We start from the raw sequence: 27441 nt of genomic DNA, 5'->3' as shown, positions 1-27441 counted from the left end.
ACACTGCTCTGCTACTTTCCCCTTTCATTCAGCTTCGAGTCTGGCTGGTGGCTCCGTGTTAAAGGGCTCCAAGCTGCTGAAGGTGAAACTCCCCCAACCCACTGCTGCTCTGGCTGCCACTGCCTCTCACTGCATTCCTGGGAGAGCCAGGCCCTTATGGGCTCCAGCCTGAGGAGAAGTTGGGTGGGTTGTGTCCAGGGTTCCCAGGTACCTGGCATGGGAATAGGGACGATAGTCTGTCATGAATGAGTGACGTGGGTGCATCATATGAGAAACAAATGACACAGAAGCCACTTAAAACATTAGGACATTGTTTTTTTCCTATATTAGGGAGTGTCCCTAGTCACTCCATAGGTAAGGCTGAAACTGAATTTTTATTATAAGCCTGAGTCCACGCAGACCTCACTCCTGCTGTAAAATCCTCCCAAAGAGTCATCTTGGCCTCATCACTGATAGGCAAGGTCCCACAGCACAATAGATTAATTCTAGAAAATTTGTAATGAACGCGACAAGGGGCTGTTTAATTGTGTTGGGGCTGTCAAACAGAATCCTAGGTCTTCTGACATTTATTTACCACTTTGTACCATAAAATGAAAGAAGATGAAACCTCATCTACTGGACTCCTCTAGGCGGGATCTAATGCCCAGGACTAACATTTAGTGAATTAATGTGAAGTTACAAAAGTTGTTAATGTAGTAGTATTGCTAAGGAACATGTGCAGTGGATGTGTGTGTGTGAGTGAGTGAGTGACTGGGGCACCAAGACTTAAGTTTCATGGGGATAGGAAAACGAATTTCTTGCTGATTCTTTTCTTACTAAAGACCGGCTGGACCATTTTGCTAAAACCGTTTTTTTTTTTTTTTTTATAAAAAGGTATCACCTTAGGGCAGAAACGGGAATGGAAAAGCTCAGTCCTAGAGGTGAACATTTCAAAAGCAACTGAATTCAGATGCTGGAATGGAAACACTCTGGCAACCTTGGCTAGAGGTGTTAGCAGTGATCTGGCTATAATTTATCAAATTTTTATTTCTTTAAAAATTAAAATCAACACCACAGGTTTTTAGTTTCAGTTTTTAAAAAATACCATCCTTCACTGCCTTTTTCTGACCTGTCATTTTTTTCTTACTTACTTTTATTTCATAACCACGAGATGTTTTCCATCAAGATTAACCTTTTGCTTTCCCTCTCCCAAGATACCCCCTTTCATGGGCAGATTGTTGAGTCCTTCCATTTCCATGACTGTGTGGATGGAGTCTTGACTGGAGGCTGAGGCATCTTGTAAGGTGTCATTTCAGAAGCCTCAGGTATATATTTTCTCTATGTCTCCATTTCATCCCTCTCTCTCTAGGTTTTCCACCACATGTCATTTTAATTTATGCCTGCCAGGTTTCCTTTTCCAGAATTATGATTTAAATTTAACCCTAAAGTTGTGGTACTTTCTGTGATGGTAACAACTTAAACTGCATCTGAGAGCCCCACCCCACTCTCCTTTCCTTCACTCACCCTTTCTTCTGGGCACACTTGACACTCTGCTGACAGATACTGAGCCAGAGTGCTACATGAATGTAGTTCTGGGAAGGAGAGAAGCATTTAAACACTGGCTGCTAAAGCTCTTTCCGTATTTACTGTCAAGGTACGGTACAGATAGCGGCAGTACAAGATTCTCCTATACTATCCTGCCAATCTGCCTCAAACCTGACACATGCAAAATTCATTTCCAAGGGTAATGGGCAGGTGAGTCTCTGTGGTGCGTTCTGCCATGAATATGAGTCTTTCAGGATAATGAGCACAGCCATTAATTGTTTGTAAATGAACTGTCACCAGCTATTCATTGCACTGTGATCCATACAATCAGCCTCACCTGGTGACATTGAGACTAGTGGCCTACCAGGGAAAGGCTCCACATCTGATTAGCAATCCCCCGTCCACTGTACATTGCAAATCTTTAAATACACCTCTACCCCGATAGAAAGCTGTCCTTGGGAGCCAAAAAAATCTTACCGTGTTATAGGTGAAACCGCATTATATCGAACTTGCTTTGATCCACTGGAGTGCACAGCCCCGCTCCCCGGAGCACTGCTTTACCACATTATATCTGAATTCGTGTTATATCGGATCACGTTATATCGGGGTAGAGGTGTATAAGGTAAAATAGATGACCATATTCCCTGGGACCCTCAGCATCCCTTAGAGAGTCCAACTCCCCAGCACCATGGACGACCAACATGCTCCTTGTTTCTTCATATTCCATTAGAAGGGGATGGAGAGTTAAATCAGGGAGTGTGGAAAATTGCTCTTCAGCAGAGCATATTGAGCAGTGTAATAGAAATGATCCTGTCAGAACAGTGTAAGCCCGGAAAGGCTGGAAATCCCCTCTCACTAATCACCACTTTACCCAAAGGAGAACATCTGTCCCATCTCTCTGAAAATACTACTTGAATCCTGTCACTCTTGCTATGAGCCTGTTGATTGCAAAAGGAAAGGGGGCAAAGATCTCCCCAATTTTGACATGAATAAAATATCAGCTGAATTTACCTTGATATATTTGAACTCTTCTCAATTCTGAAACAAAGTAGATATAGGGAGGTGAGAGCTGTCCTGTGCACCAGCCCCTCAGAAGAGAAAATAGTGTATAATAAAGTTTATATCGGGGGAAGGTGGGAATGGCACTTACGAAGTTCATTCTGGAGCTTCTCTAAAAACAAATCAATAGAAATAGATATATGGTAAGAAATTTTATTGAAACAAACATACATTTAAAGGGTGGTTTACATTATAAGAATTCCCATGACCTTATCACAAATTAAATCTTTGTTAAGTATATACTTAAATAAGACTAATAACAACAAGGAGTGTCAGAAAGGTTGGAAATGCTCAATTAAAAATTAACGAAATTAAAAAAAAAATTATGCCTTATTTTCATAAACTTAACAGTGAGCGTAATTAACTACTGGAACAATTTACTAAGGATTGTGGTGCATTCTCCATCAATGAAAATTTTTAAATCAAGATGATATGTTTTTCCTGCACTAGGAATTATTTGGGCAGTTCTCTGGCCAGGTGTTATGCAGGTCAGACTAGATGATCACAGTGGTCCCTTCTGGCCTTGGGATCTATGAATTTTTCCAGTTACTGTATCCCTGGCCAATGTGAACCACATGGGAATTTTATAACTATTACTACAAGTGAAGAACATTCCCACAGCAGTGATTAAAGGACAGAGCAAAACCTACACCTACCCTTCCTCATACAAGCTAAGTGAGGCTGCTTAGACCAGTGATGTGGGCAGGAAGGGATGATAATATTGAGTGAGGGAAAATCACCAGGGATGGGGCATGGATGGATGGTGGGGTGTCCCCATGGGCATGGGGAGGAGTCTTAGCAGACAGGACTGCTGGCACAGCGGAGCTGGGGAGCCCAGTCCCTTCCTCTGAGGGAGGAGAGGCCTCTGCTGCTGAGCTGGGAGATTCTGCCCTGGCACCACCTCCAACTGCAGCACCCTCCCTCCCTCCATGCCTGCCTGCTCCTGTGACAGTGCTGCCTAGGCCTCTCCGCCCTTGCTTGGGATGAAAGGGATATGTGGGGGAACATGCAAGGGGAACATAGGTTGGGGGACAGGGCTGGCTCCCCTGACTTGGCCCATGCTGTGTGGGGAGATGGCCAGAGCAGGGATGGGGAGGGTGGCTGGGGGAGACAGTACGGGCAGGGGGCATAAGCAGAGATGGGGTGGGGCTGTGGAGACAGAACTGGCACATCTCTCAGTGCCTCCTTGGGCTCAGGCTGAGAGCTCCATTCCCCCTTCCCCAGGCAAGGAACCACACACACCCATTAATCCATTCTGCATTAGAATGTCAAAGCTTAACTCCTGCCTCACCCTTTCCCCAGCACACACTGGGCCAGAGCAAGCACCTGCTAACACTGCTGAGGGCAGGGCTAAGAGTTAGTGTGAGTCAGTCAGGGAACTGTCACACATACAGGGGTGTTTCCCTGTCCGTTAGAGGGGGCTACTAGAAAGAATGGGTACCATGATGCATCAGTGTTCAGAGAGTTCTCTGCACTTGTTGTTTGCTTACTGTTAAGGGCTTGTGTGGGTGGGTTTTGCCTTTATGCAACTGTAACTGGTCTATATGAAAATCTCTTAGTAGCCAGCTGGGAAGTAGGAGGCTGCTACCTTAAGACTTCTTAAAACTCACCTCTGCCAGAAAGCCTATGAACCACTTGACAGCTGGGGAGCTGTGACTGGTACTTATCACAATTATGATGAGCCCCGTCAGTCTGTCTATATCCACCTGTTGTCTTGCATCTTATATTTGGGATTGTAAGCTCTTTGGGGCACGGACCAGCTCTTTGTTATATGTTTGTACAGCACCTAGCACAATAGGGCCGTGACCCCTTTGGTGCTTCCACAATACAAATAATAAGTAATAAAAAATAAATAATAAAATAATAATAATATAGGCAACTTATTGCAAACTTTGATTTCTCCCATTAAAATGAACAAAGAAACCTTACCTTTCTCTGCAAGATGTTTCTCTAAAAGAAAATAGGAAAGAAATATAGAGAAGAATGTTTCTTAAATGTTGCATTTTTTATTAAACAATTAATTCTATCAGTAACCTTTCTTTAGATCTACTCCCATTGCCTATAGTTACTATATAGCCAAAAGGGCCTCAGTTTTGTCTTGTTTTTTAACCCAAATCCCATCTTTACAAAATGCCATGATGCAAGATAAATAAATATCTGAAATATACTAGCTTCCTTCTAAGCTGAGCTCTACAGATAGTCTACAGTTCCCCAGGATATAAAATATTTGGACATGGTCAATAACATTGAAGCCGTGCACAGCAACCCAGTCTTCACAGTCAGTGACTCATGTTCGTAGTGGCATGAAAATGCTGTGTGGATTAGAGACTGTCTGCTGTGAGATCAGAGCTGATCGGGATTTCGCAATATTGAAAAATATGGAATTATTAGGAAGGGAATTTTAAGGCTGTGACTGATAATGTCTGGTCTATTGTCTGACTATTCAAGAAGAAACCATCCACGTAATTCAAGATCACGTCTCTGTCTAAAACATTTGCTCTAGCTCAACCAGAAGATATGATCTTGAGGCAGCAGTCCATGCATGAGGTTCTCTGGCCTGTGTTAATCAGTAGGTCAGGATGGATGCTCAGAATGGTATTTTCTGTCCTCAACATTTATGAATGCCCCTACAGAGAGACTCTAACATGCAACAAAAACTTTATTCACCAACTGAAGTCAAAGCACAGTATCCATGAATCTTCTTTTGGAGAAAGTCTAACACTTCCACTGTTTGCAGTAGACTTTGCTATTTCGCTGGAAGAAAGCCCTGGGGCTAGAGAAGTGCTTTTCACTTGTCTCATGATATTCCATTCAGGTTCGGCTGAATTATAAACATTTGAAAAAGTTTGAAACAATCTTTTATAATGGAAAGCCTTAGGCAACTTACACAGAAGGATGTTGCTACCAGCTCCCACTATAGCCCTGAAGAGTGTGCATGATCATATTGGTACATGTGCTCTCTGGAACTGGAATCCGCCTGACAGCACAATCTACTGAGAGTGACATCTTCTTTTGGCATCTGTCACGGAGTCTGGCACTACTCCATATGAAGCCAGTCAGGACTCTGGGGGAGCATGCCTCCTCTCTCTGAGCATACTGTCACTAGGGCAAGAAGCTTACACAGCTTCAACCTTCTTGGATCTGACCTTGGAGCATTCAGCATCCCCTTCCACACCGTGTGCTTCACACAGCGAGTCCACCCGGGCGGGGCTCCTGGGGAAGCCAGAGGGCCCTGCACCCCCACTCCGCAGTCAGCCGTGACTCTCAGCCAGCGTAAAATGGAAGGTTTATTAGTCGACAGGAACACAGCGTAGAACAGAACTTGTTAGCACAGAAGTCAGTGACTTTCAGCCAAGTCCATCTTGGGGAGTCCTGGGCCAGAAGCCCTGGACTCCCCCTCTTCCAGTCCCCCCAAGCAGACTGCAAGCTTCGAGCGACCTGACCTCAGACACCCCTGTTGCTCCTCCTCCTTGACTTGGTCTCGCTTCCTGAGCAAAGAGTCACCTGGTCATCACCTGGTTTCATCCCCCTCCTGGGTCTCAAATTACGAAGGGCACTGGTCATAGCATACCAGTGCAAGCAGCTGGGAGCAGCCTCACCTGCCCTAGAGGTCTCAACCAAAGTCACACACCCCTATTCCCACCACCGAGGTATTGGTGCAGCACACAGCGAAACTGAGGCACACACAGTATTCATGCAAAACAGTAAAACTCACATAGGCTCAACAGTAAGACTGACATACAACATAACAAGGGAAAATCCCCACTTTGTCACAGCATCCCAAGTGGTCAAATGGGAGGAGCTTGGTTTGTGGGTGGAACTTCAAAGAGTGACAGTGTTTTTCAATCCCTAGATATAATGTCAGTGATGCCACAGTACAAGAGGTGCAGCTGGGTTCCTGTCTCTTTCCAGCACTGCATTTACTGAGCTCAGCTGGAAGACCTGTTTTCAGTTCTGAGCCCCTGGTGGCTAGACCCTCACATTTTGTTCCTAGAGCTGATCAAAACAGGAATTTCTGTTCAGTGGGAAGTTCCAACATTGCAGAAAAAAAATGCTCAGATTCAGAATAACACCCTCACATTTTGAAATTTCCTATGAACGTTCAAAAAAAACATTGAATTCGGGTCCATCAAAACATTTTGTTTCAAAAGTATAGATATGCTTTGTTTCTATAGTGTTAAAATGTTTAATTTAAACATGTATATTATATTAAAATATTAAATATAATATAGATTGTAGACATAATACTACATATATTATGGAAATACAATACTATAATATATTAAAATATCCATATTAAAGTAAAAACAAAATGAGTCAAAATGATGATGCCAAAACAAAACATCTTGACATTTTTAAATGTGACATTTCAACTTTTTCCCATAAAAAAATTCATCAAAATCAACGTTCCCACAAAACATTCAGATGAAGCTGAATTTTTTGATGGAAAACTGTTCCATTGGAATTTTTGACCAGCCCTAACTGTTGCAAGACTATGCATTCATACTCTTGTTCATTGTCCTAAACTCAAGGTTTAACTCAGGGAATAGCTTTGTCCAGGAATCACCGGGCTACTGTCTGTGGACAAACCCCATGAAGAAAGGGTTTGGCTCAGACCATTCATGGTGCCTTTGCTGACAGAGTCAGAGAGGGGCATGACTTGGCCTCTTTCTTACTTAAAGCCTTATAGGGAGCTTGATCCTCAACCATGGAGAAAAGCATTACCAAGCTGATCCAGCCCCCCTCCTCCCAATCAGGGGGGTTTGCAGCCTTCTTGGGTGTTTTTGGAAAATCCTCCATATCATCTCTCAGGCCAGGTTGGACAGGCTGGGCTTCCAACACCCAGGACACTTCCCCAGTGGTCTTCAAATTTCCACCCTGGGCAGATCTGTGAACTGTTGCAGGAGACCTTCTCTTCGCTGGCGAGTCCTTTCTTGCTGGGCCAGTTGCACCTCCTGCTGCCAGCCCATGAACTGTTCTTGCTGCTGACAGAGCTGGGTTTGCAGTGGCTGCAGCAGGGCAGTGGGGTCTGCTGCTATAGCTCCTAGGCAGGATCATGAGGCTGTTGCATCAATAGCAGGGATCTTCCATGAGCCCTCATCCCATTAACCACATGATCCAGAGATAAAGATACAAACTCTCATTTTCCCTCTTCATGAAGACATTAAATGCAATTGCTAACACATTGCCATGGCTGAGATGTTTACCTCTTTCGCTCTCCATTTCAGATCGGACAGTCTCTAGAGCAGTGTTTCTCAAATGCGGCCACTAGGGTCTTTTCTTGTGGCCACAGCCTTCTGGGCAGGGATTGGAGAGGTGGGGGAAAACAGCGGCCACCTGCCCTCAGAGTGGGGGGTAGGAAAAGTTATCACCTTCATTTTTGTGTTGGAATTAGTTTCTTGTTTATTTGTTTCGCAAAGGAGCACTGCTGAGGCCTGCCCTGAGACCTCCCAGGAAAAGATTGGGAAATAACACCCCCAAGTGGGAAAATGAACACTGTCCAGAGTGGGGATGACTTACTCCAGGCTCCCCCACTGTCAGAGGGGGAAGTGCTGAGCCCGCCAAGGTAGAGAAGGTGCCTTGCTACAAGAGACTGACTGACAGTGTGACACAGATAGACCTTTTCATGGAGGCCACAATACAATCAGTCAGAATCTAGAATATCTTAGATTTAGTTTTTGCTTTACTTTATGTCTTTGTAAGTAGATGTACTTTGATCTGTTATTTCAATTATTATGAGAGCCTCAGCCTATCAGCTTGTTTTTCACCAATTTGTCAAAAAATGCATATATGCCCTTCCTTGTATCTTGCATACCATTCTGTTGGGCACATTTCAAAGAACATTACAATGCGCACATAACCACCCAAAACTCTGGAGTTCAGGCTGAGCAGATGTGCCACCAACCTCTTCCAGAAAACCCCGACAAGAAACTATTTTAAATTCTCAAACTTTTAAAATCATGGAAATTAAAACTTAAGGTTACACTTTAAAAAATGTGAAGTATGGTTTGCAGTTGTTTTCTTTTTTAAGTCACCCAAACAGAACTCTAACACAGTGGCACGATTGCATTTCTCTCTTCCCTCCTAGCTTTAAATTTGAAGAAGTCAATACTGGAGTAAAGTTCGTGAGTGGAGAACTGAATTCTTGGTATTGGTTTTAAAGCATACTTGTCTCTGATACTAAGTGTGATCCTTCAACATGACACTGGCCTCATTCTGTATTAGTACCAGAATGCTCTGATCTCAGCCTTGGAGTTTATATATAAATGCTTAACTGGAAATGAATGGTTTTGTGTTGGAATGTCCTTGTTCTGTTTAAGTGTAGGGAGAGTAGGTGTGAATGGAGTTGGCAAGAGTCAATGTTGGGGAGACTGTGGGAAATGAATGTTGTGGCCATGTAAATGTGGATAGGAGTCATGGGCCAAGGTGGGACTCATGAGCAAGAGTATAGAGGCAGAGTCTGTCAGCTAATGGTGACCATCAGAAAGTTGAAGGACAGAGGGGGTGCAGTGTCGGGTCAGGAGGGTGCATGGATCAGGGAAGCTCCATCCCCTGGTGGAACAAGGAACAAGTTTATAACAGGGAGAGGGTTGTGACACTTACCAAGATCCGCAACAAGTTTCCCTAAAAACAAAAACAGAATATATTGTAGATTTATAAATAGCATATCATATAAATAATCCCATAAGAGTTTGGATTTAGGGCCTACTTTTGTCCCATAAAAGTCAATGGAAAGATAATTATCCCAAATGGAAAACACTGTTAACTTTAAGAACTTGAGGCTGTGGTTAAAACAAACCATAAAATAATGTTCTAGTGACAAAATTTACCAAAACACAAGCTTAAGAGGTCAGGCTGAAAATTCACAGTTCTGCTTCTGAGGCTATGTCTACACTACGCACCTTTTAGTGACATAGTGACACAGCTGTGCCGCTACAGGCGTGTCACTAAAAGGCGTGCGGTGTAGCCACTGTTTGTCATCAGGAGAGAGCTCTCCTGCCGACAAAAAACTTCTACCCCAAACGAGCGGCAGTAGTTTTGTCGGCAAAACTTTTGTCGTTTGGGGGGGGCGGGGGGGGGTTCACACCCTTGAACGACAAAAGTTTTGCTGACGAAAGTCCAGTTTACACAAAGCCTTAAGACTGACCATTCCCAAGCCACTCTACCCTGGCCACCATCTACATAAAGGTTATGTTATAAACTTAGTAGGAAGTGAGAACACCTTCACATCATTGACATCCCACTCAGTGACAGAATGAAGCGTCACTGTAACATACACTTGCTTACACCCTATGCCTGTTCATGTGGGGCAAACTCCTGCAATCCTTGGGGCTCTCTGGGGGGCACTGTAGGGTTGGAGGGGGGCAAGAAGTGCTTTGCATGTAATAACCACCATGTTGAGCATTCATTCATCAGATCCCCTAACAGCTGCCTGGGAGGCACCAGCAAATTGTTCCAAAGATTGAGATTCCCCCGCACTGCAGTTCCCATAGAAGAGTCTTAACTCTCTCTGCAACATGTGCTGCTATGAGAGAAGAGGAGAGACTTGTTAGAAAGGGGGAGAGTCCAGTACAAATGCTGCAAATTCTACAGAGCACTGGTTGGCTGGTAATGAACTGTATCAACAGGCTTCCATATAACCACTCCCATTGCTCTGCGTATCAGAGGGGCCTGCACTTGCCTGTCGTAGCGCTCCTCCCACCTGTGGTTAAAGTTCTCCTGTTCACTATGAATCTTAACTTTTTAAAACAAAATTGGAACCCAAACCCTGTAAATTATTTGTGCATCCTCCTCAACTGACTTGGGGAATAAAGATCAGCTTGGCTGTATTGGACTGGTTCTGAGCTAGGCCCAACAGCATGAAAACCACCAAATCTCCTCAGTTACCCAGACTTCAGTCACAGCCCATTTCAATACTCCTGTGGAGAACAGCCTCTTGTGACGGACTGGGAGTCAGCCCCTGAGAATGGCTATCCACGCTGGACTTGGGAGTACAGAAAAACACAGAATTGCTGGAAAGGAAAATAGTGACAGAGAGAGAATGGCATGTTGTCTGACAGTTCAGGAAGGGACCCTCAGCAGCCCCATAGGATCAGGCACCATTGCTTGACCCTTGTGCAGGATAAAAGATTCTTTGAAAAAACAGGCTACAGGAGAGGAAAAGGACTAATACTACCAGAGCTAGCAGGCAATTTGTGAGGCTCAGACACTGCAGTGGTGAGCATCATGGGAAAGCCCATGAAGAAATGAATAGCTCCCTATGCAGAGCAGGGTTTGGGTGGTGACAGTTAATAACACCAGGCTGCAGGAAGGGAAATGAAAATAATAATTGCAGGTGTTACTTTTAAAGTGGTCTCTATTTAGCTAATCATTGGTCCTCTGCATTAAAGCTTGATGAGCTAAGAAAGGGGGTGGCAACCTTTGCAGACAGGCCTCGGAGAGGTAGGGGTTAGAACCATAGCCTGGGACTTCAGTGACCTTAGTCCAATTCCTGGGTCTACCACAGACCTTCTGTGTGAGTTAGTACAAGACATCAAGGGCTTGTCTTCACTTAAAAGATTTGCTGCTTTAACCCTGCTAGTGTAGAATATCTGGCTGTGCTCTCTGATCAGGGCTGTGAAGTGCATAAAACCAATCAGTGGCATATGTGAGCCCAGAACTCTTATTCCCAAGCCCAGTGCAACTTTTTTAGGCTAAGGGCATTTTGACGGGAAAGTGTCTCTCTCGCTGCACTGCGCAGGTGTTCTATTAGCACTCTGTATTTCTAAAGTGAAGATCTAATCATTTCATATTGTAAATTATCGACACTGGCTTTATCATTTGGTTTCATCCACACTAGAAATTAGCAATGGGAATCAAGTGATATGTTTCATGTGGCTCCTAGGCCCTTCATTTATTTCCCAAGATATGGCCAAAAAGTAATGGAAGACTTCAGATTTCTCTCACAAATTACACCCAAGGCCTGTCTAGAACTTCCAATTTATGGTACCAAGTATCAGGAGGTAGCCGTGTTAGTCTGTATCCACGAAAAGAATGAGGAGTCTGGTGGCACCTTAAAGACTAACAGGTTTATTTGGGCATAAGCTTTAGTGAGTAAAAAATCTGAAGAAGTGGGGTTTTTACCCACGAAAGCTTATGCCCAAATAAACCTGTTAGTCTTTAAGGTGCCACCAGACTCCTTGTCAATTTATGGTAATCTGACTTTTCTTGGGAAATTTAGAGATGATGCAAAATATGGCTTCAAATAAAAATGTAGCTGCATCTTTAACTATGGAGAAGTCACCTCCACTCTAGACTAATTTATATTTTAAAGGAAATCTCTGAGTACATTGTACTCTCCCCTTATAACTTTACCTTTTGCCTTGTGTTGCTTCCAGAAGAAGAAGCTGGCCGTGAAAATGAGCAAACCCAAAGCAACCAGGAGTATGTACACAGCCACATTCCAGGGGCAGGCCCCCAGGAAGAAAGAATCTGCAAGACAAAGCCTCATTAACTTGAAAACGTTGATAGAACAGATGTATCACTAGTAGGACTTTTGTGGTGATCATAAGCCACTGGTTGGAGTAGAAATTATCAGGAATTTTTCAACTAAATTTTTTTGCTTTTGTTTTGTCAGAAAACGTCAATTCATCATAACCAAATATTTTACAGGAAAAGGTTCTTGGGTCCAGGATGGGATTTCTAGTCAAAACCAGAGGAGCAAAACCCCTGAATAGCCAGTAGCCCAGTGGCTAGGACACTCACAGGGGATATCCAGAGTCAAATTCCTGCTCTGCCTGATTTGGGGCAGGGATTTGACCCCCAAACTCAGGTAAGAGTCCTGACCAGCAGGCTATTGTGAAGTGGGGAGTCTCTCTTTCTTGTTTTAATGAAAACTTTTGAAACGTGTCAGTTTTTTCCCCATGGGGAAAAGGAAATTTTTTGAAAATTTGAAAAACTTCATGGGACAGGAAACTATTTCCTTCCCAGCTCCAGTTTGGAGAGCCCATTCTGGCTGCACAAAGAGGCCTTTTCTACACTACGGAATTTTTTCAAGACTCCCTTTCCATTGTGAATGCCAATTCAACTCCAGGCATGTTAACAGTGTTCGCAACTGTTAGCAATAAAACACACTATTGAACACTCCCCACCAAAATTAGTCATGTTTCATTATACTCCATCTGCAGTTTGGAAGGCAGGTTCATAAAGTCTAACCTTCCCTAAATTCAACACACGCTGTGTTTAATGAATAGCCTCAGAGCAGCTCTATGCACATGCACGTTGTAAATCCAATACTTAAATTAAATTAAACATATCACATTTTTTCTGAGTTGCTGAACTGTGTGGCTTTCATGGACACCAACCTGCGATGTAGACCATGGATTCTTTCCCTTGGTTGAGGTGGGAGTTGCTGACAGAGCAGGACAGATCCTGACTGGAAGTTTCTGTTACAATAATGGAAATTTGTGCTTCAAACAGGCCAGTATCATGTTGAATTATTTTTTCTGTCAGGGATGGTAAGTGCTGCCCCTTCAGGTCTCTCCACTGCACCTGGGGCTTCGGGTACCATCCAGCAGATTCACACACCATGTGGATCCCTCTGCTCTGGTAGCTGTCAATAGAGATGCGAGGAGTAGAGCCCAGACCTGGAGGGGAATGGAATGACACATGTGAACCCTACACAAGCTATATGGATCTCTTCAGCCTGGAAGGCAAGCGTTTAATCCTTCAGGAGAAGAGAAAAGTGGATCGTTGTCCCTTCTACAGAGATTATGCAGAAATGCAGGAGCCTTTCACTGTGTCACTGCTGAGCTCTGGTTATGAGAAGTGTTTCACTATTGCCTAAGACCTAAAGCTGGAAGCCTATTTCAACGTGAACAGCATATTTCAGATCAAGAATAAAATGATAGACTGTATCATTGAACAGAGAGAGCAGCCCAACTAAACTGGCTGTGAGCTCCAGGAAATAACAATTCCAGTGGCAGGAAGTTGAAGACAGACCAAATATGGTGCAAATTTTTCACAGTGTGTGTACTTAATCACTGGAACAAGGGACATGGTGGATTCTCCATTTCCTGTAGTCCTTAAATCAGAATTGTAAGTCTCTTCCTAAAAAAAAAAAAAAAAAAATTAAAAATTGCTCTCTCTCACCCATAAGTTACTGGGCTGGATGCGGGAATCACTGGGTGAAATTCTCTGGCCTGTGTCAGACAGAATGTCAGATTAGATGATCATAAAAGTCCCTTCTGGCCCTTACATCTATGACTCTATGGAATGTATGAGGGGCTGAGGATTAGAAACCACAAGTGCCAAGCTGCAGTAGCAGGTAAGCAGTTACTCCACAGCCCTAGTACAGAGTAAGGGAGAGGAGCACATGTGGCCTGCTGCCTTCTGTCAACCCTCTCTCACACACACATTTGCGGCCAGTGAATCTGTTGTGTGTCAACATACGGGCTGTAGTGGAAAGAGAGAGTCTGAGACACACCTTGTATCAGAGGCCTGGTTTGAGGCCTGAACTAAAGTAGTGGGCAAGCTTTGCTGATCTAAAGCAAAGTTAGCGAAAGTCAGGCTGTGAGCAGAAGGCAGGCCCTGCTATAAAACACACCTGCTTCTAAGTTTACAGAATCTGGCAAGAACAGGGCTGATATTGCAGAAACACACACATTCCTGAGAAGTGCTAGGCACAGGACACTCACACAAACACATTCCAGAAGGGTGGTACCACAGTACCCCATACCAAGCATAGTATGAACACCCCCTAGGTTTGCCAACTTTCTGCTCACACACCCAGGGCCAGTGCAAGGATGTTTCATGCCCTAGGCGAAACTTGCACCTTGCGCCCTCCCCAAGCCCTGCGGCAGCTCCCCACCCTGAGGGCCCCCCCACCGCGGCAGCTTCCCCCCCACCACCACTCCTGAGGCGCCCTCCCTGCGGCAGCTACCAACCCTCCCCTCCACCCTGAGTTGCCCCCTCCCCCTCGCGGCAGCTCCCGGCCCGGGGAACCGTGCGGCAGCTCCCCACCCCAGCTCACCTCTGCTCCACCCCCTCCCCGAGCCCTGCGGCAGCTCCCCAACCCCCCTCCGCCCTGAGACCCCCCCCCCTTGTGACAGTTCGCCCCCTGGCCTGGGGAGCCGTGCGGCAGCTCTCCACCCCAGCTCACCTCTGCTCCACCCCCTCCCCGAGCCCTGCGGCAGCTCCCCACCCCTCCTCTGCCCTGAGACACCCCCCCCCGTGGCAGTTCCCCCCCTGGCCTGGGGAGCCATGCGGCAGTTCCCCACCCCAGCCCACCTCTGCTCCGCCTCCTCCCCGAGCACGCCGTCGCTGCTCCACTTCTGCCTCCCAGGCTTGCGGTGCCAATCAGCTGTTTGGCGCCACAAGCCTGGGAGGGAGAGAAGCAGAGCGGGGTGGTGTGCTCAGGGGAGGAGGCGGAGCAGAGGTGAGCCGGGGCGGGGAGTTCCCCTGCGTGCCGCCCCCTCCTTACTTGCTGCAGGCGGCCCTCCCTGCGCCCCCCTGCCCCAGCTCCCTCCGCCTAAATGCCAGCAGCGACCGGGGCGGCCGAAGATCCGGCGGCTGCGGTCGCCGCCGAAGAAAATGCCGCCCCCCTAAATCCTAGTGCCCTAGGCGACCGCCTAGGTTGCCTAATAGGTTGCACCGACCCTGCACACACCTGAACACCCTTGGCCTGCCCCCTGCCCCACCCCTCCTCTGAGTCCCTGCCCATACCCTGCCCATTCTCTGAGGCTCTGCCCCCCTCAATCCATCCCCCCTCCCTCTGTCACTCGCTCTCCCCATCTTCACTCACTCACTTTCACTGGGCTGGGTCAGGGGGGTTGGGGTGTGGGAGGGGATGAGGGTGAGGGCTCCGTCTTGGGGTGTGGGTTCTGGGGTGGGGCCAGGGATGAGGGTTTTGTGGTTCAGGAGGGGGCTCCGGGCTCGGGGGTGGAGCCAAGGGGTTCAGAGTATGGGGGCTCCGGGCTAAGGTAGGGGGTTGGGGTTGGGGTGTGGGAGGGGGTATGGGTTCTGGGCTGGGGGTGTGGGTTCTGGGCCAGTAATGAGGGTGTAGCAGGGCGGACACCTGCTCCTGCCCTGAGAGGCTTAAAACAGCCCTAGGAAAGGGCTGTGGGAGGAGAAGGCAGCCACTGGGCTGACTGGGGGAAGCAGGCAGAGCTGCGGCCACACCCCAAACAGAGCCCAGCTGGCCCCTATAAGAGGCTGCGAGCCAGGAGCCCAAAGAGTCTCTCTCTGCTTTCAGAGAGAGGGGGGACTGGTTGCTGGGAAGCTCAGGGTACCTAGAGTAAGGCAGGGCTGGGGAAAGGCCAGAGGGGCTGGGGAGCTCCAGGCTGGTAACTCCTCAGGCTGCAGGGCCTTGTCCAAGGCCCCATAGAGGTACTAGGTTGTAGAGAAAGGCAGCAGGTCCAAACCCTCCTTGTCAGTGATGAGTGGCTTATACTGCAGTCTGCCCTAGGGAACGGGGGCTAGTTGGTGACTGGCAGTAGCCTTACACTGAGGTGAGGTGGGGATAGGGGTTACCCTGGGAGGGGAGACCTTGAGATTGGGGGTTACTGCCAGAGGGGCAGCACCCCAGAGAAAGGGGAATCAGGGTCCTGGGAGGGACACGGGGCCAGTGGTAAGGCAGATCACCGGCCTGCAGAGTGCACTCTGACAGCTGGAGAGCTAATTCCTGAGATGACCAGCAGGAGGCACTGCAGGGGTGAGTCCCACATTGTTACAGAGGGGTTCAGGTTGTGGGAGGGGGCTCCAGGCTGGGGGGTGAGGGCTCCAGGCTGGGGGGTGAGTTCTCCAGCTGGGGATGCAGGCTCTGGTGTGGGGCCAGAGATGAGGCATTTGGAGTGCAGGAGAGCACTCTGGGCTGGGGCTGAGAGGTTTAGCGTGCAGAAGGGGGCTCTGGGCTGGGGCAGGGGGTTGGGGTGCAGGGGTGTGTGAGGACTCTGGCTGGGGGTGCAGATTCTGGGGTGGGGCTGGGGAGGAGGGGTTTGGGGTACAGGAGGGGACTATGGGCTGGGGTTGAGGGGTTCAGAGTGCGGGAGGGGGATGAGGCCCTGGGCAGGGGGGTTGGGGCATGGGGGGGGGGTGAGCTCTGGATGGGTGTGCAGACTCTGGGGTGGGGCTGGGGATGAGCAGGCTGGCTAACCTAATGAGGAGGGCTTTAAACTAGGTTCACCGGGGGAAGGAGACCAAAGCCCTGAGGTAAGTGGGGAAATGGGATACCAGGAGGAAGCACGAGCCGGAGGACTCTTGCCTCATACTGAGAAAGCAGGACAATCAGCGAGTTATCTTAAATGCCTATACACAAATGCAAGAAGTCTGGGAAACAAGCAGGGAGAACTGGAAGTCCTGGCACAGTCAAAGAATTATGATGTGATTGGAATAACAGAGACTTGCTGGGAATAGCTCACATGACTGGAGTACTGTCATGGATGGATATAAACTGTTCAGGAAGAACAGGCAGGGCAGAAAAGGTGGGAGAGTTGCACTGTATGTAAGACAGCAGTCTGACTGATCAGAGTTTCGGTATGAAACTGCAGAAAAACCTGAGAGTCTCTGGATTATGTTTAGAAGTGTGAGCAACAAGGGTGATGTCGTGGTGGGAGTCTGCTATAGACCACCAGACCAGGGGGATGAGGCTTTCTTCCATCAACTAACAGAAGTTACTAGATCACAGGCCCTGGTTCTCATGGGGGACTTCAATCACCCCGATATCTGCTGGGTGAGCAATACAGCGGTGCACAGACAATCCAGGAAGTTTTTGGAAATTGTAGGAGACAATTTCCTGGTGCAAGTGCTGGAAGAACCAACTAGGGGCAGAGCTCTTCTTGACCTGCTGCTCACAAACAGGGAAGAATTAGTAGGGGAAGCAAAAGTGGATGGGAACCTGGGAGGCAGTGACCATGAGATGGTCAAGTTCAGGATCCTGACACAAGGAAGAAAGGAGAGCAGCAGAATATGGACCCTGGACTTCAGAAAAGCAGACTTTGACTCCCTCAGGGAACTGATGGGCAGGATCCCCAGGGAGAATAACATGAGGAGGAAAGGAGTCTAGGAGAGCTGGTTGTATTTTAAAGAATCCTTATTGAGATTGTAGGAACAAACCATCCCGATGTGTAGAAAGAATAGTAAATATGGTAGGTGTTAAGCTTGGCTTAACAGTGAAATCCTGGCTGATCTTAAAACACAAAAAAGAAGCTTACAAGAAGTGGACGATTGGACAATGACCAGGGAGGAGTATAAACATATTGCTCAGGCATGCAGGAGTGAAATCAGGAAGGCCAAATCACACTTGGAGTTGCAGCTAGAAAGAGATGTTAAGAGTAATAAGAAGGGTTTCTTCACGTATGTTAGCAACAAGAAGAAAGTCAAGGAAAGTGTGGGCCCCTTACTGAATGGGGGAGGCAACCTAGTGACCAAGGATGTGGAAAAAGCTAATGTACTCAGAGGCAAAAAAAGCATTGTCTGAAGGAACAAGGTCAGCTCCCAGACTACTGCACTGGGCAGCACAGTATGGGGAGGAGGTGACCAGCCCTCTGTGAAGAAAGAAGTGGTTCAGGACTATTTAGAAAAGCTGGACGAGCAAAAGTCCATGGGGCCAGATGCACTGCATCCGAAGGTGCTAAAAGAGTTGGCGGATGTGATTGCAGAGCCGTTGACCATTATCTTTGAAAACTCATGGCCATAGGGGATGGTCCCGGATGACTGGAAAAGGCTAATGTAGTGCCCATTTTTGAAAAGGCGAAGGAGGATCCAGGAAACTACAGGCCAGTCAGCCTCACCTCAGTCCCTGGAAAAATCATGGAGCAGGTCCTCAAGGAATCAATTCTGAAGCACTTAGAGGAGAGGAAAGTGATCAGGAACAGTCAGTATGGATTCACCAAGGGCAAGTCATGCCTGAGTAACCTAATTGCCTTCTATGATGAGATAACTGGCTCTGTGGATGAAGGCAAAGCAGTGGACGTGTTATTCCTTGAATTTAGCAATGCTTTTGATATGGTCTCCCACAGTATTCTTGCCAGCAAGTTAAAGAGGTATGGGCTGGATGAATGGACTATAACAGAGGTCCCCAACGCAGTGCCCGCAGGTGCCATGGCGCCCGCCGGGGCATTTATGTGCACCTGCCTAGTGCCCAGCAGGGGAGAGAAGCCACGGCCCCGCACCTGCCGGGGACAGAGAACTCCGGGGCTGCAGGCTGCGGGCGCTGGTGTTCTCAGTCCCAGGCAGGCGCGGGGCCGTGGCTTAAGCCGGAGAGAAGCCGCAGCCCCGCACTTGCCGGGGACAGAGAACTCCGGGAATTCAGGCTGTGGGCACCAGTGTTCTCTGTCCCCAGCAGGCACGGGGCCCGCCTAGTGCCCAGCAGGGGAGAGAAGCCGGGGCCCCGTGCCTACTGGGGACACAGTACTCCGGGGCTGCAGGCGCCGGTATTCTCTGCCTCACGGCTTCTCTCCGGCTTCTCTCTGGATTCATATATTATGTAATATTAAATATGATGTTTTTCGTATTATTTAATGTACAAATACCAAATAAGCCTTGAAAAACTGTAATGGTCTCAAGTTGCAGTGGGGGAGGTTTAGGTTGGATATTAGGAAAAACTTTTTCACTAGGAGGGTGGTGAAGCACTAGAATGGGTTACCTAGGGAAGTGGTAGAATCTCCTTCTTTAGAGGTTTTTAAGGCCCGCCTTGAGAAAGCCCTGGCTGGGATCATTTAGTTGGGGATTGATCCTGCTTTGATCAGGGGGTTGAACTAGATGACCTCCTGAGGTCCTTTCCAACCCTGATATTCTATGATTATATGAGGTGTTTGAGGTACAGGAGGGTGCTCCAGGCTGGGATTGAGGGGTTCAGAGGGCAGGAGGGGGATCAGGGCTGGGACAAGGGGTTGGGGCATGGAGGGAGTCAGGGGTGCAAGCTCCAGGCAGTGCGTACCTCAAGCAACTCCCGGAAGCAGTGGCATGTCCCCACTCTGGCTCGTACATGGAAGTGATGCCAGGCGACTCTGCACACTGCCCCATCTGCAGGTGCCACCCCTTCAGCTCCCATTGGCCATGGTTCCCGGCCAAGGGGAGCAGCAGAGCCAGGCCTTGAGGCGGGGGCAGCATGCAGAGCCTCCTGGCTGCCCCTATGCGTAGGAGCCAGAGGGGTGACATGCCACTACTTCTGGGAGCTGCATGGAGCCACAGGAGGCAGGGAGCCTGCCTTACCTCCGCTGCGCCGCTGATCGGATTGCCAGGGTCCCTTTTCGACCGGTTGCTCCTGTCTAAAACCGGACACCTCGCAACCCTACCCTCCCAAAGATAATGAGAACACACTGACCCCTCCTAAAGATAAGGTCAGGATGACAGTGTGATGGATAGAGATATTTTGATCAAACCAACATGTACAAGGTAATGGGTGGTAACAAACCACGTGGGATGGGTGGGGCGACTAGCCACATCAGAGGGGCAACACATAACTTGTTTGTATTGGGGTATAAATGAAGTCTCAGAGGGAGAGTCTTTGGCCAAGGGGGAGCAGAAAATCCCGCCACTGACTGAGTTGCGTCCGTTGTAATACATGTGTTAAGTGTACCCGTAGCATGTATAGGGCTTTAACACCATGCTTCATCAACTATAAACCTGAGCGAGTCCCTTTGCTACTGACAGGTCTGTTGTTATTGGGCAATTCAATTGGAGGCTGCTGTATGGGCTCTCGAGCCAGAGCAGCACGCAGAGAGAACACACGCGCAGCCAACATCTGATGACATTGGCCTTGACCCCAGCACATCAATACAGTTTCCAAAGTCCTATCTTCCTCCTCTGAGCTCCCCCGCACAAATTGCTGATTAGGAAGCCACCACAGCCCTTGGCTCTGTGGTACACCAGGGAAGGTGAAGGGCTCACCATCTTCTGCATTATTCAAGCCCTTTTCATTTACAGACAGGCCCATTAGTCCACAGATGCTGCATCCTGAGCTCCACTGACAAGGTTGCTGGTCTTGTTTTTGTCTCCTTGGTGGAAAATAAGTGGTTACAATACAAATCAACCATCAGAATGGATTAAGAATGAATATTGAAATGCAAGTAATACAATATTAGTATTTAAATACAGAGTGGCTTCCTGGAATGTTTTAAATGAGCTAAGTGTAATGACCATGAAACTGATGGCACATCTACACTACAGACTTCTGCTGGCATAGCTCTACCCACCAGGGGTGTGAAAAGGTATGAGTCTGACTGACACAGCTGTGCTGGTAAAAGCCCCTTTAGTATATTGTAGTATTGTGTCTTTAAATCTAGTCCTGCATAATCACCAGAGGGCCTCCAGGTATAAGGAATCTCACAAGATGCAGGGGCTCTCTGGTCTCTGTAGGCTCAGTTGTCTGTAGCAGCCATATTGTTGTGTAACTAACAGAGAGAGTTGTGGTTTAAACTTTATATCCTTGGTCTCACTCTGTTTCCTGAGATCCATAGTCTGCAGCAGACTCATAAGGAAGCCCCTCTCTGCTGCCAGATATAGTGAAAACGACTACTCAGAGCCAGGAAACAATCTACAGACCTGCAGGAACCAAGCAGAAGATACAGAGTATTGAGACAGAGAGTACATAGATTGTGACGCTCTGTACCTCGGGGGAACACCCTACACCCCCATGTTGAACTTTATAAAATGATTGTGTGGTATCCAATGCAAAGTTTGTCGTGTGGGAGGTCTTCCGAAGGCTCATGATGCACTGAGCATGGTTGTTATAGTGATGTTATAGTAATTGTTGCAGTAATGTTATAGTAAGGTTATAGTTTCATGTATATAGTTATGAGGCTGAAAATGTATCCTCATGGCTTAAAGCAAGCCCAGGCAAAAACAGAGAGGCAGTTCACACCTCATCAGGGTATGTATGGGACAAACCCAGCCCAGCCTCACAGGGATAAAGGACGCTGGCCTAGGCAGCAACAAAAGAATCTGTTAGATTCTCGAGTGAGTCACCCCCATTCCTTTGGTCAGTTTGGAACTGCAATGAGGTAATGTCTCCAGCATCAAGGGAGCAGTTCCAGGCAGAGCAGGAAGCAGATGAGAGACTCAAGGGAGCTTGGACGGCAGCACAGAGCAACCCACCGCCTCAGCTCTTCTAACAGATCCAAGTTTGTTATAGAAGGACTCTTATACAAAAAGACTCTTTCTGGTGGGCACAAGGAGGACTGGCATCCTCAGAGACAGTTGGTAGTTCCAACTAAGTATAGGGGAAAGATCTTGAGCTTAGCCCACGATCACCCTAGTGGCCATGCTGGGGTGAACAGGACCAAGGACCGTTTGGGGAAGTCATTCCACTGGGAGGGAATGGGCAAGGACATTTCTACCTATGTCTGGTCTTGTGAGTTGTGCCAGAGGGTGGGAAAGTCCCGAGACCAGGTCAACGCCCCTCTCTAGCCTCTCCCCATAATTGAGGTTCCATTTAAGTGAGTAGCTGAGGATATTCTGCGTCCTTTCCCTAAGAAGACACCCAGAGGAAAGCTGTACATACTGACTTCCATGGATTTTGCCACCCGATGGCCAGAAGCAGTAGCTCTAAGCAACACCAGGACTAAAAGTGTAAGCCAGGTATTGGCAGACATTTTTGCCAGGGTAGGTTGTCCCTCCGACATCCTTACAGATTTGGGAACTAACTTCCTGGCAGGGACCATGAAACATCTTTGGGAAGCTCATGGGGTGAACCACTTGGTTGCCACACCTTACCACCATCAAACGAATGGCCTAGTGGAGAAGTTTAATGGGACTTTGGGGGCCATGATACATAAATTTGTGAATGAACACTCCAATTATTAGGACCTAGTGTTGCAGTAGTTGCTCTCTGCCTACAGGGCTGTACCACATCCCAATTGGGGATTTTCACCCTTTGAACTCGTTTATGACCACGAAGTTAAGGGGCCATTACAGTTGGTGAAGCAGCAATGGGAGGAGGTTACATCTTCTCCAGGAACTAACATTTTGGACTTTGTAACCTAGCTGCAATACACCCTCAAAGACTCTCTAGCCTTTGCTCGAGAAAACCTACAACATGCTCAACAAGAGCAAAAGGCCTGGTATGATAAATATGCCAGAGAGTGTTCCTTCAAAGTAGGTGACCAAGTCATGGTACTGAAAGCACTCCAGGCCAATAAAATGGAAGCGTTGTGGGAAGGTCCATTTATGGTCCGAGAACATCTGGGAACTGTTAATTACATCATAGCGTTCCCAGACCCTACCCTAAAACCTAAAGTATACCATGTTAATTCTCTAAAGCCCTTTTATTCCCGAGAAATCAAGGTTCTCCAGTTTACAGCTCAGGAGAGAGACAACACTGAGTGGCCTGAAGGAATATACTATGAAGAAAAAAGCAACGGTGGCATGAAAGAGGTGAGTCTTTCCATAACCCCTGGGCGTAAGCAGCGACAGCAAATTCAAGAGCTGTGTACCAGCTTCGCGCCTATGTTTTCAGTGACCCCAGGATGGACAGAACGGGCGTACCACTTCATTGACACAGGTGATGCTCGCCCAATTAGAGCCCAACCCTACCAGATGGCTCCTCAAGCCAAAAGCGCAATAGAAAGGGAGATCAAGGACATGTTATAGATGGGTGTAATCCGCCCCTCTGAGAGTGCATGGGCTTCTCCAGTGGTTCTGGTTCCCAAACCAGATAGGGAAATCCACTTTTGTGTGGACTACCATAAGCTAAAAGCTGTAACTCGCCCAGAAAACTATCCAATGCCATGCACAGATGAGCTGTTGGAGAAACCGGGACGTGCCCAGTTCATCTCCACCTTAGACTTCACTAAGGGATACTGGTAAATGCTACTAGATGACCCAGCCAAAGAAAGGTCAGCCTTCATCACCCATGTGGGGCTGTATGAATTTAATGCGCTCCCTTTTGGACTGCGAAATGCACCCACCACCTTCCAGAGACTGGTAGATAACCTTCTGGCTGGATTTGGGGAATTTGAAGTCACCTGCCTTGACGATGTGGCTATATTCTCAGATTCATGGGCAGAACACCTGGAACACCTCAAGCTGTCTTCCAGCACATAAGGGAGGATTAACTGTTAAGGCCAAAAAGTGTCAAAAAGGCCTAAACAGGGTAATGTACCTTGGACACCACATGGGTCAAGGTACTATCAACCCCCTATAGGATAAGGTAAATGCTATCCAAAATTGGCCTGTCCCTAAGTCAAAAGAGTAGGTCCAAACCTTCCTGGGCTTGGCCGGGTATTACCACACTACAGCCAAATTGCCACCCCACTGACAGACCTGACCAGGAAAAAACAGCCAAATGCAGTTCAGTGGACTAAGAAGTGTCACAAAGTCTTTAACCAGCTTAAGGCAGCCCTTACGTCTGACCCTGTACTGAGGGCCACGGACTTCAACCAACCATTTGTCATATCCACAGATACGTCCGAGCGTAGTGTAGGAGTAGTTCCGTGACTCACCCCTGAGCACCCGTACCCCCCTCCCCAGCATCATGGTGCCCCCCGAGGCTTGGATCTTAACACAAGGAGAATTTAACCATCCCCCCTCCCTTCCCCCACCTATTCCTCGTGAGTCCAGATCCAATCCCCATGGATCTTAACACAAGGAAAAATCAATCAGGTTCTTAAAAATAAGACTTTTAATTAAGGAAGGTAAAAGAAAACTCCCTGGGAGATAGCATACAAGCTGATCTCACAGACAACAGATTCAAAACACAGAGGATGTTCCCCTGGGCCAAAACTTAGTTACACAAAAATTACCCAATTTGATTATTCCCTAATGCCCAAGACAAATTACAAAGAAAATAAACATAAACCTATTTATTCCCTTCACTAATACTCACTATTTGATAAGAGGCTGATTTCTGGAGCTTTCCCACTCTGGTCAAAACTGAAAACTGACCCAGACAAAGGGAACTTCCCTCCTTCCTTTTGAAACATTTTGTCCCCCCATTGGTTCCTCTGGTCAGGTGTCAGCTAGGCTAGGTGAACTTCTTAACCCTTTACAGGTAAAAGAGGCATTAACCCTTAACTGTCTGTTTATGACAACTCTCACTATTAAAAAATTATGCCTTATTTCCAGTCTGAATTTCTCTAGCTTCAATTTCCAGCCATTAGTGTGTATTACACCTTTCTCTGCTAGACAGATAGAAGGGAATTCTGGATACTGGTATGAAAATGAGACACATTAAGTTACACCTCAAAATAAATTCTTCTTCTTCTGGGAACTCAAATTAGCAGCCAAGTTACTGACCTGTCACCTTCAGTTCCAGAGTGGCTTCCCCAAAAAAGCTGGGTGACCGGAAGAAACAGATAAACTGTCCTTGGTCAGAGGGGGTGATGTTGCGTATATGCAGGGCAACTCTTCCATCCACGATACCGTCCTTCAGCAGCTCTGTTCTGTCCCGATATTTTGATATTTGCAGCTCAGTCTGATCTTTTCCATCCTGATACAGATGGACAAGTTCAGAGTCCTTGGATTGGAACCAGCGCACCTCCATCTCCTGAGCATTCATGCTGGGGGAGAGGTGACAGGGTAACAGGGCATCTTCCCCTGCAGAGACCGTGATGGGATGATCAGGTCCAATCACCTTGAAATTCACTGTTAAAGGAACCAAGACACACAGAAAGTTAGACCAGAGGGGAGGTGGATTGCTTTCATAGGTAATGCATGCTGATCTCTCACAACCGCCTAGACTGCAACTTGACCAGCTAAAACTGAGCTAATGGTGTCTCAGTGTATGTGCACTGGAAAACGGGTCAAGTTAGGACAGGCTTAGCCAGCACGTGTTAGCTGACCCTGCACTAAACTCAGACACTTTTCCTAGTCAGGACCAATCCATAGAGGATTAAAAAATGGGTGAGCTCTGTCTCTAAATTTTGTGAGCTGGCTAATGCCTGCAACCAGAACAATTAACCTGTGGAAAACTGTTTGCTAGACTGGAACCTGTAGTAGGAAGAGAGCTTGAGACATAAGCCCTTGTATCAGAAGCCTGGTATGAGGCAGGACCTGCTCACAGAATCTGGTGAGAACAGGGCTAATATTGCAAAAATACACATTCCTAAGAAGTGCTAAGATTGCAAGGGAGAACAAAAGACAAGAGGAATTGCAGCCAGAAGGAACAGGATGAAGGCTGGAAAATCACACCAACACCAGGAAAAAGCAGGTCTATGTGATTGGGGACTCCCTACTAAGAAGAACAGACAGGCCTGAGTTGGGATGATGCTGAATTATTATGAAATTCTGTGATTGATATGAATAAATGTGGCAAGCATGAGTTTGATATGGCTTGGTGTGTCTGAATTTGCTAGAGGATTCTGGGAGCAGCATTCGCTTAGCATTATATAGATGGTGTGGAAAATGTACTGGAAGTGCTGAAATTGTACTTAAATAGTTAATAAAAGTTCTAGCTGCATTTATGTTTCAACATCAAACTTTGGAATATATCCGCCGGGGAAACCAGCTCACCAAAGTAAAGAAGACATAAAATCATGCAATCAGTGGGCTTGGTACAGGCTGACCCAGGGTCAAAATGACCCTTTTTTGGATGGCATCATGCTAAAAGCTTAAATGAATGATTGATGAGAGGGTAACAATTGATTGATCTGTGCCTATTTTGCAGTCCCTTCTAAAATATTAATTAGAGAAAACGACAGGGCATATTTCTGGAACATGTGACTCCTTTGAGAACAAAAGTTATAAATGCTAAGCTAAGTAAATTAGTTAAGTTAGTTCCCCGATTAACATTTGAAGAGGTTCATGATGCTGTGAGACAGAAGGCCACAGGGTAACCAAGATGCTGCTTTGAGGGACTTTTGAACCAGAGGGCCTTGGAGTAACCAAGACCCTGCTTCCAGGGGACATTTGACAGACCAAGTACCTGAGAGGGGAAAGAATGGAAGAAAAGAAGTCTCCATCTAGAATCGGTAGCTATACCTGCTTTGTTTGCTAATCAAGATACTGTGTAAGGCCAACACAGTTACTGAAGGTTTATGCTCGGGGAATTGAAGCTTATTAAGGAGATGGGCATTATGTAACCTTTACTGCTTGTATGATTCTTTCTCAAATAAATTACTATGCATTAAGGATATTGTTTTCTGAATTTCTACTGGTGCTGGTAACAATCTGCCCAGCTGTGGGCCATTAAAGATCCATTTCAACAGACTGTCACCAAAGCTGATCCAGAGAATAAAAGGGTGTGCCGTCTGCCAGGAGCTAAGATACAGTATGTGGATCTGAGGCTGAAGGGGATTCTAATGGGAGCAGGAAAGAATTCACTGATTGTCCTTCAAATGACACAGCTAGATTCTCACTGGAACGTGTCAAAGGAGACTATGCCAAGCTGGGGAAGACGCCTAAAGAAATGGAGGCTCAGATGATCTTCAGTGAGATGCTGCCTGTCCCTAGAGGAGAAGAGGGAAGGCAAGACAAGATTATGATGATCAACAGATGCCTCAGGCAGTGGTGCTATAAGGAGGGCTTTGGGATATTTCATGGCTGAGAGACATTCACAGACAGAGGACTGTTCTCATGGGATGGACTCCACCTGAGTAGGGAGGAAAATAGACTTCTGGGATGGAGGATGGCACAACTGATTAACAGAGCTTTAAACTAGGAACTTGACAGCTGGGAGATGCACACGTAATCCCCACACCTTATCCTAATATTGACCAGGAAGAAAATCAAGAGAGAATACACCAATGGAGAAAGGAAGAGCAGTAGGTAGGAGAATGGACAGTAAGAGGAAAGATAGTGCCAATACCAATGAAGCTAACAGTCAAGTAGGCAATACTGTAAGTAAAATAACTGTACTCAATCAGGTGAAGAATCTGAATGAAGCCAAGCAGCAACAGTTAAGATGTTTGTACACCAATGCAAGAAGCCTGTGTAACGAAATAG

General features: G+C 47.0%; 1 protein-coding gene across 10 annotated transcripts in view; it reads right to left on the bottom strand.

Moving 5' to 3' along the window:
- The window catches only part of LOC101938987 (butyrophilin subfamily 2 member A1-like), a 49529-nt gene that overhangs the window by 11429 nt on the left and 10659 nt on the right, over window positions 1-27441 (bottom strand). For 7 of the 10 annotated variants that reach the window (XM_005313287.5, XM_008177038.4, XM_042848028.2 and 4 more), the window contains 7 exons: window positions 24796-25143; window positions 12927-13208; window positions 11938-12054; window positions 9187-9207; window positions 4513-4533; window positions 2675-2695; window positions 2536-2562 (listed from right to left, as the gene is read on the bottom strand). In XM_005313287.5, coding sequence (XP_005313344.2) covers window positions 2536-2562; window positions 2675-2695; window positions 4513-4533; window positions 9187-9207; window positions 11938-12054; window positions 12927-13208; window positions 24796-25143 — 837 coding nt within the window. The remainder of the gene's footprint in view (window positions 1-2535; window positions 2563-2674; window positions 2696-4512; window positions 4534-9186; window positions 9208-11937; window positions 12055-12926; window positions 13209-24795; window positions 25144-27441) is intronic. The other 3 variants (XM_065562447.1, XM_065562446.1, XM_065562448.1) reach the window with 3 other exon arrangements.

The sequence above is a fragment of the Chrysemys picta genome, chromosome 12 (genome assembly GCF_011386835.1).
Source record: "Chrysemys picta bellii isolate R12L10 chromosome 12, ASM1138683v2, whole genome shotgun sequence".
NCBI lineage: Eukaryota > Metazoa > Chordata > Testudines > Emydidae > Chrysemys > Chrysemys picta.
Note: the sequence above shows the minus strand (reverse complement) of the source record. Positions and strands in the feature narration are given on the sequence as shown.